The sequence below is a fragment of the Toxorhynchites rutilus genome, chromosome 2, assembly GCF_029784135.1.
Source record: "Toxorhynchites rutilus septentrionalis strain SRP chromosome 2, ASM2978413v1, whole genome shotgun sequence".
In the NCBI taxonomy this organism is placed as follows: Eukaryota; Metazoa; Arthropoda; class Insecta; order Diptera; family Culicidae; genus Toxorhynchites; species Toxorhynchites rutilus.
Window position 1 is genome coordinate 254,147,823 of NC_073745.1, and position 14,518 is coordinate 254,162,340.

Here is a 14,518-nt window from a genome sequence, read left to right on the forward strand (position 1 = left end):
TATTTACTCATCGAGTCGTTCAAATAATGTAAAATTCGATTACTATGACTAAGAAATAAGCGAAATGGAGAATTTTCGTGAAGTGATCGGGAAAAAATTGTTGAAATTCATTCAATCAAAATAATTGTTGTATAAAATTGGAACCTTATCTTTAAAAATCTATAAATTCTGTATGAAATCCCGAAAATCTGTAATCTGTATCTGCAGATTATTGGTTTTAAAAAGTCTAAAAAATCTGTGTAAATACACATTATTCTGTAGATATGATAACCTTGATTGCTGGGTGAATATTCTTCCGCCGGATTAGGTGGGCGGTCTCATCGATGAGGAAAACCTTAATAATGATTCTGTTCTACAGAATAATGACCTCCCAACCCTCTAGCCATTAATTTTTCGAAGCGTATTTGAACTTTGCAGATATTCGAAAATGTTAGATTTTTCGGGAAATGGATAATCGGGAACAAATACTTGTTAAGCATTGACATTTCTCCACGACCAACAATGAAAATGAAAGCAATAACTTTCGTTTGGAAGAAAAAGTTTGCCGGTAATAAGTTTAAACTACATGAAATAAGAAAGGTAACATCTCACCATGGGTGAATTAATACTTAGAGACTTTCATTCCTCTGTGCTTGTTAGTCTAGGAATGTAAAATTAATGCATTTATGAATTGTGAATTGTTATTGAAGTGACCTTCAGTTCGCAGTATGTTTGTTAATGCAGGAAAAAGTGCGGGCTTCGGCCAATGTTCGATTTTTCTAGCAGTCGTTTCCCGGAAAATGAAAGTTGGGAAAAAATAATTCTTGAACATTGGGGTTCAAGTTCTGTCTTTTTTAAATTTTACTCAAAAACTGAATTTTATATTTAATACTTTTATGTCTTAAACACCCCCCCCCTCCTCCCTTTTCGATATTTTTTTGTATATTTTTATTAGAAACCCCTTCGAATATAACCAGGTTTGACGTAGAGTGTGGTAAATTCACCAAAATGGAGATACAAATTTTTTAAAATATATGAAATTTTAATACTTTGTAAAATCGTAACAATTTAAAAAAATTAATATGAAGTATTAAATCTACATACGATTCAACATGCCTACATATAACATGCCTACAACCTACATATAACGTTTTGTTCTGGGAACAACCGTTCTCGAGATAGAACCATTTTTTTCTTGTGAAAATGATGTCAGTGAAATTTCTATACGATGTTGAAGCATTTATTTCTTTTTTTTTTGTTATTTCCATCGAAAATTCTTTCACATACCATACAAAATACCATATACAAAAGAATAATATTTATTTAATTCAACTATGATTATTGATATACAGGAAATATTTCAGGTTCTTCTTTGAAATTAGAATATATCTTAACTGCTATCATGTTACCAGAAATTCTGCTTACAATCATTGGCCCAATCATAAAGTTCTTTTGAATTTTTCAGCGGATGTTCATGATGCCTTGCCAACCTAGTTCTTCTTGCCATTAGTTTAAAAGTTTCTCTTATTGCATCAAATGGACCTTCGCCATGTGAAGTTGCAAAAAATGCCATTCAACTTCTAAACCATAGCTTCTCGTAAATTCACACAGACTACAAAGTTTTTCTATTCTTGTACTGAGGAGCAGCACCATCTGATATAAAGATACACTTATTTTATAGATATAGTCGATTTCAAATGTCCCAATAATTTCGATATAAACAGCTATACTGCAACGACATCATGTTTCAAAACCTCCTAAATGACAATAACGCTCAAGTTCTGTAGTGTATAATTACCATTGCAATAAACTGCAAACGTGTGTATTGTGCACTTGTAATTATTCCAATGATAGCTCTGATTCAATTAAATGTTACATCTATCAGTTGTTATATATCGAAAATGATCAGTCTTAGGACAATAAACATTGTATATTTTTTCATGCAGGATTGCGTTTAGAATCGATTTATTGCGTTAGGGTGGGTTTAGACCAGTGATATATTCATGTGAAGAAATATGATAAGATTTATAGGAATCGCATCAATCGTTTACACTAGCGTGAACTTCTATAATGAATATATTAATATTTTCGGTGAATTTATTCACCTAAAGTAGAACTGCATCCAACTTTAGTGATTTCTCACCAGTGAGAAATTCACAAGCGTTTACATATGCTGAATTTATTCAAGTTATATATACCCCGAATAAGTGTAGCATATTTATTCTCACCCGTTTACACCTATTTTCACGTGAATAAATCCATCTATAGCTATAGATCTCCCTAATGTAAACCCGCCATTACTCTTGATGGCTGTAAGGCTAAAATTTCACAAAGTATTGAAATTTAATAAATTTTCAAAAATTCGTATCTCCATTTAGGAGAGTTTACCACGGCACCACTGTTCCTCAAACTTTGTCAACAACAACTTTGTCGAACATCATATTTTAATCAGACATCTGGATTTTGAGTCACGATTTTTTTGATAGAAATACTATCGATTTTGATTACGCCCTTTTCAAAAATCAATCGTAATTTAAATTGCTCATATGGTCGGTGTTAAGTCAGAAAGGACCAAGTCGCAAAATTGAAAATTTCGAGTTATTGATCGCATTAGGTTGAGCATTTCGTAAGCTACATACCACATGATTCATATTTGGAAAATCACGCGTGCAGCAGGAAGAACGTATAGAAATTGTTTCGAATGCTCAATGAATACCCCTTATAGCACCAAACTTCAAGCTCGTTTTTCATAAATATGCCACATGGTTCAGTCTGACTTAAAACCGACCATATGATAATCAAAATTGTGTTTTTGGAAAGCTTCCATCATAAGTACCAAGTTTAAAAAAAATCGGAGAAGGTTGGGTCAATATTTGCTGTTTTTGGCTGGTTCGGCGTGGAATTGCTCTACATATATAGTAATCGGTATCTTAGCATTATCGTATATAGTTTACATCCTATTCTCATGTCTACCAAGTTTTTGAGCTTAATTTCATCGAAATCAACAAGAAAAAGAAGGAAACGTAGAACGTAATTAAAGCAATTACATCAATAGATGCAATGAATTATCAATTTTGAGATAGATCGTTGCATCTGAACGAAATATTTTCAAACAGATACAAGTTATGCCACTATCAACCGCCTAATGTTCGGGAGCGTATCATCCTCGTAAACACAGCATCATCAAAGACGATTGTGGATAAAATGTGTCCGTAACACCTAAACAGTACAAAAAGCGCAGTTGCAATGTTTGACTTCTTCAATCAAACGTTGACGGAATCACAGCGGAACCCGGGGTATGTTTCAACCGAACACAACCTGAACAATGCACAGCAGCACCTTTTAACTCCCCCCGCAAGCGCGAAGATTCGTAATGTAAATATTAGAAGAGAGCAAAAAAAATCCTGCAGGCCAGCATCGGATTTAGCTCTATTTTGTTTACACATGTGTGATTGTATAAGTGAAACAGTCGTCGATATTTCTAATATGGACATGCGTACGAAAGACAAGGAAGGGTAATAAAATTCATGTTAGATTTTGGAGGCTCTCAGCGCTCGCTTCCGTAGTAAAACCGTGAAATGCAATAGTGATCCCACCATAATTTAGCATAGCCCCATTAAACCCCTCACCCGATCGCCACTTACCTTGTACTGTTGCAGGGTCAGTGATTCCGCCTCGGCAAAGTCATTGTCGTCAGAGTCAACCGTTTCGATGATGTCGAGGGGTTCATTGTCCACCGGATCATTCGATATTGGTTGCTGCGGTTGTTGAGGTGGCTGTATGGTGCTAGAATGCGTACCATTCCTTAGCTGCTGTTGTTGTTGCTGCTGCTGTTGCTGGTTCTGCTGCAGTTGCTGCTGGTGGTGCTGCAGCTGTTGAGTGTAATGCATTTGTTGCTGTTGAAGGGCGTACTGCCGATTATCTGGCTCCGGCAGCAGCAGATCATTCCAGTCTGGTTCGGATTTGATTGCTAGTGGCTGCTGCATCACTTCGTGGGACATTAGAATCTCACAGATGGAACGGGAAACACTTTTTGTTCACTGACACGACGCACCTCTCAACGCGACAAATACCAAGCCTAGATGATTTAATTATGTAGATGAGGAAATGGTAATGGAAGTTCACACTACGCACGAAAAGAGCACCTCCTTTCAGAGTGATGTTCGAAGCAGAAGTAAACATGGAAGATGGGAAATGAAAATTCAGACTGACGTGAAGGGAAATGGAATAATGTCAAAAGTTAACGAAAGGAGACGTTACTGTGTACACGGTAAATTCAAGATGTATTTTTTTGTATAACATGGATATTCTCAAAAAGAAGCATGTTTTGCTTTTTGCAATTTTGTTTTGAAAAACAGCAAAACATCGGATGTGAAGTGTAATATTTGCGTGTAAGTGTAAAACAGTAATTATTCAATAACTGAACCTGGTTTAACTGGACTGCTCTTTAACTGGGCGAACGTTAACTTTTCTTTGGTCCAGTTAACGAGCAGAACTTCTTAAACAATTGATGCCATATTAAATTCGAAGATTTGTTGTGAGGGACATTCGAATGTAATTTGTGATGTTATAAAAATTGATATTATTTTCGCATGACAAAAGCATGGATTAAATTATAGGAAAATAATTTCCCCAAATTATGTATCATACCTGTTCAATGCAATCAATGTAATCAATAATCAATTGACGTACTACATGCCGGTGCAGTTAGAAATCAAATGCCGATAACTGGGCTTCCTTTCTGGTTCAGTTACTGAATGATTAGGTCAGGCGCAAATTGAGACGCGTAGAGCGCGAGTAACATGGCGTGATATAGCGCCTGTTTTCGTGACTAATGAAAACAGATAGAATTGCACAAATTGGCCAGGTGACGCGAGATGGCACAGCGCTTGTGAGACACGATTCGCGTGACGCGGTGGCTGAACCACAGTTTCTCATGCTGGTCGTGCCAGTTGTGTTGACGAACAATTGGTGAGCGCTGTGAAATTGACACTATACGGTTGTGTCGGTCGGGTGGTTATGTAAGTAAATAAATATATCGTGCAATTCTGTGTGAATTAGATATTGCGAGTGACACGTTATTTACACCAAACTGCGACTCAATATGAACATCAGCACGCTACGTTTGCTTCACACTTGAGTCGTGTTGGTAATCTCGTGTTAGCTCACGAGTGCTATACGCTTCTCAATTGGCGCTTAGCCTTACTGTGATTGCGTGAACAGCGTAAACGTTGATATATGCTACAGTAAAAGGTCAAATGGGCTTATCTCGAAAACTTTTTACCACATATTTTGTTTGAGAACTTCAGCATCTATCAATACAATTAACAAAAACTACTAACAATACATCAAAAATACTTAAAAATCATTTTAAAATGCTTGCTTAAATGCTTAAATTTTTAGATAGACGTTTTTGATGCGAGAGGATCTAATTTCAATTAAATTTAGTAAAAGACCCTTTTATTACATGCATCTGTTTCATATTTTCTATCTACTCCGGATGTTTTGGCGTAGGACTTCGTCTTTCATTTCTCTACTCGGGTGTAGGTTTGAGGTTTGAAAACGAGAGAGTTACGCAAAAACAAGATTTTGAGCATTGATACCTCCTAACCAACTGAACGAAATAATACGGTAACCACTTCATTCGAAAGATAAAATGTCTACGCGTTATATGCTTGTTATTTATTGATCCAAAAACTTGTTTCTATAGCTTAAAAAATACTTTGAAAAACAAGCTATTAAAATCACAAAAATCTGTATATAAGCAGATGCCAACTCGGTAATCCATTTTCAGAGGCGAATGTACTGCAAAGTTTAAAGCCTCTCTAATTCAAACAAGGAAGGAAAGAAATCCAATCCAAAGTTTCACTTTGTGTTTTGCATGGAGTGGTCATGAGAAAATGCTCGATTGTAAATGCGCCCGAAGGAATATTTGCGCAATCGGTTCACGTGATGCAATAGTATCCAAGCGCATCAGTTTCTCTTTTCATTTCGCATGGAGGGGTGATGAGAAAATGTTCGATTGTAAATGCGCTTGAGCGCATACATTTGTGCAATCGGCTAGGTGTTCCAGTGACGCAATGATAACCAAAGGCATCAATTAATATTCTGCTTCCGTGTGGAATGGTCATAAAAAATCTCGTTTTTTATTCTCACGAGAACAAAAATGAATCATGTATCAAACATCTTTAGTTGCTTTTACAAATCCACGCAAACTCAAGGGTTCTACTCAGGACCACTAACAAGTGTAAAATGAAAACCTAAACACAGAACATGCAGGAATTAAATGAAAGATTTCGAATGCTTATAACTCTAATATTTCTTAATCGGAAAGACGTTTGCATTAATTGATAGGAAATATTTCTATGCATGTCACAATTAATTAAATGTTATTCATATTTTTGAAATATAGTGGGAAAGAGAAGGTGCTTCTTCTTTAAAAGTCGCAAACTGTATGTAATAATATGTTAATCGACCGACAATAGTATATGTAATAGTTTGATGCGATTTCATATTTTCTGTTAGGACAAAACACAGGTTCCTTGTAAGATCATGTTTCATAATGATTCATTCAGAGAACAAATCCACCAGCGATTTTTTTCACTTTCACTAACAATCAATCATACAAAGAATCACGATAACACGTACACGCAATAGGCCAAACAATGGATTGAAAGTAACGAAAAAACTTTTTTCTCAACATGCCCTCACTAGATGATTTTATGAATCGCCCGAGCTTCCCCCTGATTTTTTCCTGATAATCAGGAAGTATATGAATGTTACGCGGAATTAAAAAAATGCATTAGATTGGAAATATATAGCTTTGCCTTTAAAACTATGAAAATCTAATTTAATTTTCAACCCAAAACTTAGTATACATTAACAAAATAAACTCTGCGTTACATGCATTTCGATCGTAAATGACAATATCGTTACTTACAAGTGTTCTCATTGTATTTATCCATTCCGTCCAGCGCAAATCAGTTCAGCTGCACTCGTTCGTTCGCAAACACTTCGTACCCAAACAGTTCTTTCCCATACAGTTCACTCGCAAACAGTTCTTTCAGAATCAGTTCGTTCACAAACCTTTCGCTCGCAATCAGTTCGTGGGGCGAACTCAGGGTACGTTTATGAGAAGGTATCCTGGACTCGAAGTGTGTCCGACACGATTCACATATACACTCTCAACTATGACATCTTAGCTTTGACGGAAAGCAGCGATCGCAAAGCAATTCATAACAAGTGTTTTTTTTTGTTGCGAATATTACGTTTTTCGCTACATTTTATTTGAAAATATGTCAATAATACGTGAGATAGAGAAGTTAGTGAACCTTTAAATTTAAAAAAACGGAACTAGTACGCAGAATGTGTTGTTTCTGTGTTGCTTTTTAAAGTGGTCTTTTTACAGCGGCCCGACTGCGAAGGAATATATATAAAATATTTCTATTTTCAGATAATTCTATGGCTCGATGTATGGCACCCGGATGCGTGAATGTTCAGTCATTGATACCCTGGCTCGAGTCTAACTCGAATTATGAAAACATATCCCACAAATTATCATTCCATCGATCCTCAAGGGATGTGACTATTCGGAAGAAATGGCTTCGATTCTTTGAACAGAACCTAAACAGCAATACTAAAAACATGTACATTTGCTCGCTTAACTTCAGTCCAGATTGTTTCATTCATATCGATAGCTTCCCATCAAACATTAAATCGTATAATTTTGCACGTGCCAAGTCTTACAAGAAATCCGAATGAATCATAATCGAATATAATATCAATCAAAGTATGTATCGTGTACATTTGAAATCGCATAAAATGTAAAAACTCGATTTTATATACCATTATCAAATTAAGTCGCAATTCGGTATAATAAACATCAATTTTATGATGTACATTGTCGTAAAATATATTTAATCCGCATCATATGCGTATATTACGCTGATGCAATTTGTGTGTCGTATAAGCGTATAATTTAAATCTATTCAGTACTGTAGTAAATCGTGTTGCATGCTGCAGAAAATCATGAAACAGTAAATCATGTTAGATCCTAATAAAGAACATATTACATCATATTACACACACATTCACACATTCACATATACACTCTCAACTATGACATCTTAGCTTTGACGGAAAGCAGCGATCGCAAAGCAATTCATAACAAGTGTTTTTTTTTGTTGCGAATATTACGTTTTTCGCTACATTTTATTTGAAAATATGTCAATAATACGTGAGATAGAGGAGTTAGTGAACCTTTAAATTTAAAAAAACGGAACTAGTACGCAGAATGTGTTGTTTCTGTGTTGCTTTTTAAAGTGGTCTTTTTACAGCGGCCCGACTGCGAAGGAATATATATAAAATATTTCTATTTTCAGATAATTCTATGGCTCGATGTATGGCACCCGGATGCGTGAATGTTCAGTCATTGATACCCTGGCTCGAGTCTAACTCGAATTATGAAAACATATCCCACAAATTATCATTCCATCGATCCTCAAGGGATGTGACTATTCGGAAGAAATGGCTTCGATTCTTTGAACAGAACCTAAACAGCAATACTAAAAACATGTACATTTGCTCGCTTAACTTCAGTCCAGATTGTTTCATTCATATCGATAGCTTCCCATCAAACATTAAATCGTATAATTTTGCACGTGCCAAGTCTTACAAGAAATCCGAATGAATCATAATCGAATATAATATCAATCAAAGTATGTATCGTGTACATTTGAAATCGCATAAAATGTAAAAACTCGATTTTATATACCATTATCAAATTAAGTCGCAATTCGGTATAATAAACATCAATTTTATGATGTACATTGTCGTAAAATATATTTAATCCGCATCATATGCGTATATTACGCTGATGCAATTTGTGTGTCGTATAAGCGTATAATTTAAATCTATTCAGTACTGTAGTAAATCGTGTTGCATGCTGCAGAAAATCATGAAACAGTAAATCATGTTAGATCCTAATAAAGAACATATTACATCATATTGAAATGTCAATGAAATGCTGATGCACTCGAAAATGATGAAATGCTCTCGAAATGGCTGATGTTCGATGGAAGTAACAACGGCAAACATCCCTTCTAATGAAACATGCAGCAAAACGAAGTGAACTACGCCATTTAACGCCAATCTTAGATATATACCACATCGAATTTGTCACATTGCATCGCATCGCTTTGCAAGGTTGCCAGATTGATTTATTATATTTATTATAATAGTAATCAGAATTTAGTTGGATATGATTGAGAAAACAAATTGTACAGAGAAAATTGTAATAAAAATAATTTAAAATTGAGATAGTATTATTGATATTTATTTATTTTTTATTATTCCAGTTCAATGATATTATATATTTGGTTTCTATGATAGGGAAATCAAAGATCTTTGGAACATAGCTAAATAATAAAATCGGCAACCAGGAATGACTGATCCTACTGATAGAATGTATTAGGTTATATCATATCGAATCATATGTATGAGTTTTAATCGCTGTTGAATTAAATTTCAGATAGCCGCGCGAGATAGCTCGTGGATGATAATCCAGATGACCGGAGTTCGAACCCTCATCGGAACAGTTTTCACCAAACATCAATCTGTGTCATTTTAAACATTTATATTCCCCTCCCAACACAAGAGAACTCATATATAAAAATGGCCATTCGTGAGGCTATAATAAACATTTCACGAAAATATTTTGCGCCATTTGTTTTATTTCTATGTCTGTAATAAATCGTATATGAGTATGGCAAAAGTCGTATTGAGTGCTTTGATAATTCATGAATATATTCATATTAGATCGCAATTCAATTTAAACATAATCGCTATTATAGCCGGTCAGATTTCGAATGCTTATAACTCTAATATTTCTTAATCGGAAAGACGTTTGCATTAATTGATAGGAAATATTTCTATGCATGTCACAATTAATTAAATGTTATTCATATTTTTGAAATATAGTGGGAAAGAGAAGGTGCTTCTTCTTTAAAAGTCGCAAACTGTATGTAATAATATGTTAATCGACCGACAATAGTATATGTAATAGTTTGATGCGATTTCATATTTTCTGTTAGGACAAAACACAGGTTCCTTGTAAGATCATGTTTCATAATGATTCATTCAGAGAACAAATCCACCAGCGATTTTTTTCACTTTCACTAACAATCAATCATACAAAGAATCACGATAACACGTACACGCAATAGGCCAAACAATGGATTGAAAGTAACGAAAAAACTTTTTTCTCAACATGCCCTCACTAGATGATTTTATGAATCGCCCGAGCTTCCCCCTGATTTTTTCCTGATAATCAGGAAGTATATGAATGTTACGCGGAATTAAAAAAATGCATTAGATTGGAAATATATAGCTTTGCCTTTAAAACTATGAAAATCTAATTTAATTTTTAACCCAAAACTTAGTATACATTAACAAAATAAACTCTGCGTTACATGCATTTCGATCGTAAATGACAATATCGTTACTTACAAGTGTTCTCGTTGTATTTATCCATTCCGTCCAGCGCAAATCAGTTCAGCTGCACTCGTTCGTTCGCAAACACTTCGTACCCAAACAGTTCTTTCCCATACAGTTCACTCGCAAACAGTTCTTTCAGAATCAGTTCGTTCACAAACCTTTCGCTCGCAATCAGTTCGTGGGGCGAACTCAGGGTACGTTTATGAGAAGGTATCCTGGACTCGAAGTGTGTCCGACACGATTCACATATACACTCTCAACTATGACATCTTAGCTTTGACGGAAAGCAGCGATCGCAAAGCAATTCATAACAAGTGTTTTTTTTTGTTGCGAATATTACGTTTTTCGCTACATTTTATTTGAAAATATGTCAATAATACGTGAGATAGAGGAGTTAGTGAACCTTTAAATTTAAAAAAACGGAACTAGTACGCAGAATGTGTTGTTTCTGTGTTGCTTTTTAAAGTGGTCTTTTTACAGCGGCCCGACTGCGAAGGAATATATATAAAATATTTCTATTTTCCGATAATTCTATGGCTCGATGTATGGCACCCGGATGCGTGAATGTTCGGTCATTGATACCCTGGCTCGAGTCTAACTCGAATTATGAAAACATATCCCACAAATTATCATTCCATCGATCCTCAAGGGATGTGACTATTCGGAAGAAATGGCTTCGATTCTTTGAACAGAACCTAAACAGCAATACTAAAAACATGTACATTTGCTCGCTTAACTTCAGTCCAGATTGTTTCATTCATATCGATAGCTTCCCATCAAACATTAAATCGTATAATTTTGCACGTGCCAAGTCTTACAAGAAATCCGAATGAATCATAATCGAATATAATATCAATCAAAGTATGTATCGTGTACATTTGAAATCGCATAAAATGTAAAAACTCGATTTTATATACCATTATCAAATTAAGTCGCAATTCGGTATAATAAACATCAATTTTATGATGTACATTGTCGTAAAATATATTTAATCCGCATCATATGCGTATATTACGCTGATGCAATTTGTGTGTCGTATAAGCGTATAATTTAAATCTATTCAGTACTGTAGTAAATCGTGTTGCATGCTGCAGAAAATCATGAAACAGTAAATCATGTTAGATCCTAATAAAGAACATATTACATCATATTGAAATGTCAATGAAATGCTGATGCACTCGAAAATGATGAAATGCTCTCGAAATGGCTGATGTTCGATGGAAGTAACAACGGCAAACATCCCTTCTAATGAAACATGCAGCAAAACGAAGTGAACTACGCCATTTAACGCCAATCTTAGATATATACCACATCGAATTTGGCACATTGCATCGCATCGCTTTGCAAGGTTGCCAGATTGATTTATTATATTTATTATAATAGTAATCAGAATTTAGTTGGATATGATTGAGAAAACAAATTGTACAGAGAAAATTGTAATAAAAATAATTTAAAATTGAGATAGTATTATTGATATTTATTTATTTTTTATTATTCCAGTTCAATGATATTATATATTTGGTTTCTATGATAGGGAAATCAAAGATCTTTGGAACATAGCTAAATAATAAAATCGGCAACCAGGAATGACTGATCCTACTGATAGAATGTATTAGGTTATATCATATCGAATCATATGTATGAGTTTTAATCGCTGTTGAATTAAATTTCAGATAGCCGCGCGAGATAGCTCGTGGATGATAATCCAGATGACCGGAGTTCGAACCCTCATCGGAACAGTTTTCACCAAACATCAATCTGTGTCATTTTAAACATTTATATTCCCCTCCCAACACAAGAGAACTAATATATAAAAATGGCGATTCGTGAGGCTATAATAAACATTTCACGAAAATATTTTGCGCCATTTGTTTTATTTCTATGTCTGTAATAAATCGTATATGAGTATGGCAAAAGTCGTATTGAGTGCTTTGATAATTCATGAATATATTCATATTAGATCGCAATTCAATTTAAACATAATCGCTATTATAGCCGGTCAAAGTTGCATATACATCCAAACTAATTCGGTAAGCATTTGCCATGTATGTATATGCCCTCCACTTTTGCATGCATATGCCAGTTAGGCGCATTATATGCCAACCAAAATTTAAGGCATATGATGTTATATATACGCTTGTTATGCGATTTAATGTTTGCTGGGTTGGAAGTACAATATCGTCGAAAACTGATACAAACAGGTAAATTTGAAGAAATCCATATTATAGTTACAATTATTACACAGAAATGTTTATTTTTAGCTGTTCCTATTGTCAGAAAGGCCAACGATTCTCATGCCACGGGAAATCAAAACGGACGGCTCACCGAAAGGTGAGTAAAAGTGTAAAAAATCATAAATCATCCACAACATCCGCGGAATTGGTCCAGTTTTCTAATGGGACGAAACATGATTATCCCGAGAGGGATATTCGGTCAAATGAAATCGGGAGCAGCACTATCAACATCTCTAATGAAAAACCTAGTGATAAGCTAGTTCTGAAAGCTTAGTTCAAGCACTGCTGTAGGAGGTATCCGAGAGCTACAGAGAGCTTCAGGAAGCTAAACTCTGAATTACCGAACCACAATTTCCCCTAGGTTTTGACTAGAAAAAAAATATAAATATATTATCTTGACGCAGCAATGAATAAATGTATACATTCAGCTTAAATACAAAAGAAATAAACTTATTTAGACAAATTCTCGCGTAACTTTTGAAAAGGTCCTATGTAACAAATGTGTAATCGAGTTAATGGATGCACGCTATTAGTTTTCAATCATTGAATGTATTACAAAAACAATCGTTCACGTATCTATCTTCTTCATCTTTTTGTTGCCGATACAAAAAATATCCAATGTAAAGATTCGAATTTTAGGCACCCGGCTGTTACTTCGGACGCCACTTTCCTCCGACGGCCGAAACGTCCGAAGTAACAAAGTAGTCAATACAACACGCAGTCGTACTTCGGTCGTTTTGGAATTTGTTTCTTACAGGTGTTGTTATCGATTTCAGTGCAATTCAACGAGTGATAACAATAATAATCAGTCTTTAGAACGAAATGCTGATATTTGGATTGTTGTTTCTTAGTTAGTTTCAAATTTTTATAGTGCAACGTAATATGTCCAATGTGCAAACGCGGGCAGTCAAAACGTCCAATGTAACATTTTTCGCTCCGAGGCTTCAACCTTAATCTCAAATCACGAAACAATAGTTACGATTGGTTTTACGGAGTTATTCTTGACAGCTAGTGGTGAAAACAGTGATAAAGATTGATAGCTTTTAAGACAATTCGCGAAATAATGTTCGGGTCTTCAACTACGTTTTTCTCGAGTTGGCGAAAATGTTACATTGGACCTTTTCAAAAGTTACGCGAGAATTCATTATACCGCTCCATGATACTTGCAAAGCTAACACGTCACAGCCTCACTGTTACTGATGCACTAGTCAGTCCAGACTACCTTCTCATAAACGTACCCTGGAGCGAACTACCGTTCTTTAATGGGCACCTTACACGATCAACCGGATTGACAATAAGTGTCTTCAATATCGTGACAGCTAGGCTTTCAACATCTGATCTAACCTCAATCAATATTTTTCCACCTTACACGGTCAATATCGCCCTCAACCCGAGACAACGAAAATGTCCGCGATGGCTAGTGGCGACATTTGAGTTTGGGATCCAAACTATTCTCAATCAGATTAGAAGGCTAAAAGGCAATTTTCTATTGGTAAAATTTGAATGAAAATATCTACTTGGTATTATTTAATTAGTTGAAGCGCGTAGTCCTAACCTTAACTTAACCTATTTCCCCTGAATTTTCAGATATTCCTACTAAAATGTATTATTATAATATAACGTCAATTTCAGACATAATTTTTGTATGGGATTTTCTCACCACTTGCAGAAAAAAAGTGATTTGCATTCACATAGAAAACAAATTTGATTCGTAAAAGTTCATTTTCATTCATAATTTACACTTTAGAATTCGGGTTTTCTTCTCAAAAATACATCATAATACTCGTTTCACAAATACAGACTGTTCCTTT

At 35.0% G+C, this 14,518-nt stretch overlaps 1 protein-coding gene across 1 annotated transcript in view; it reads right to left on the reverse strand.

Annotated features, from left to right (window-relative positions):
• The window catches only part of LOC129768986 (bromodomain-containing protein DDB_G0280777-like), a 46,472-nt gene extending 42,303 nt beyond the window's left edge, over positions 1-4,169 (reverse strand). The window contains exon 1 of the mRNA XM_055770949.1: positions 3,624-4,169. Within this exon, the coding sequence (XP_055626924.1) occupies positions 3,624-3,980 (357 nt within the window). The 5' untranslated portion in view covers positions 3,981-4,169. The remainder of the gene's footprint in view (positions 1-3,623) is intronic.
• Positions 4,170-14,518: the final 10,349 nt, after the last annotated feature.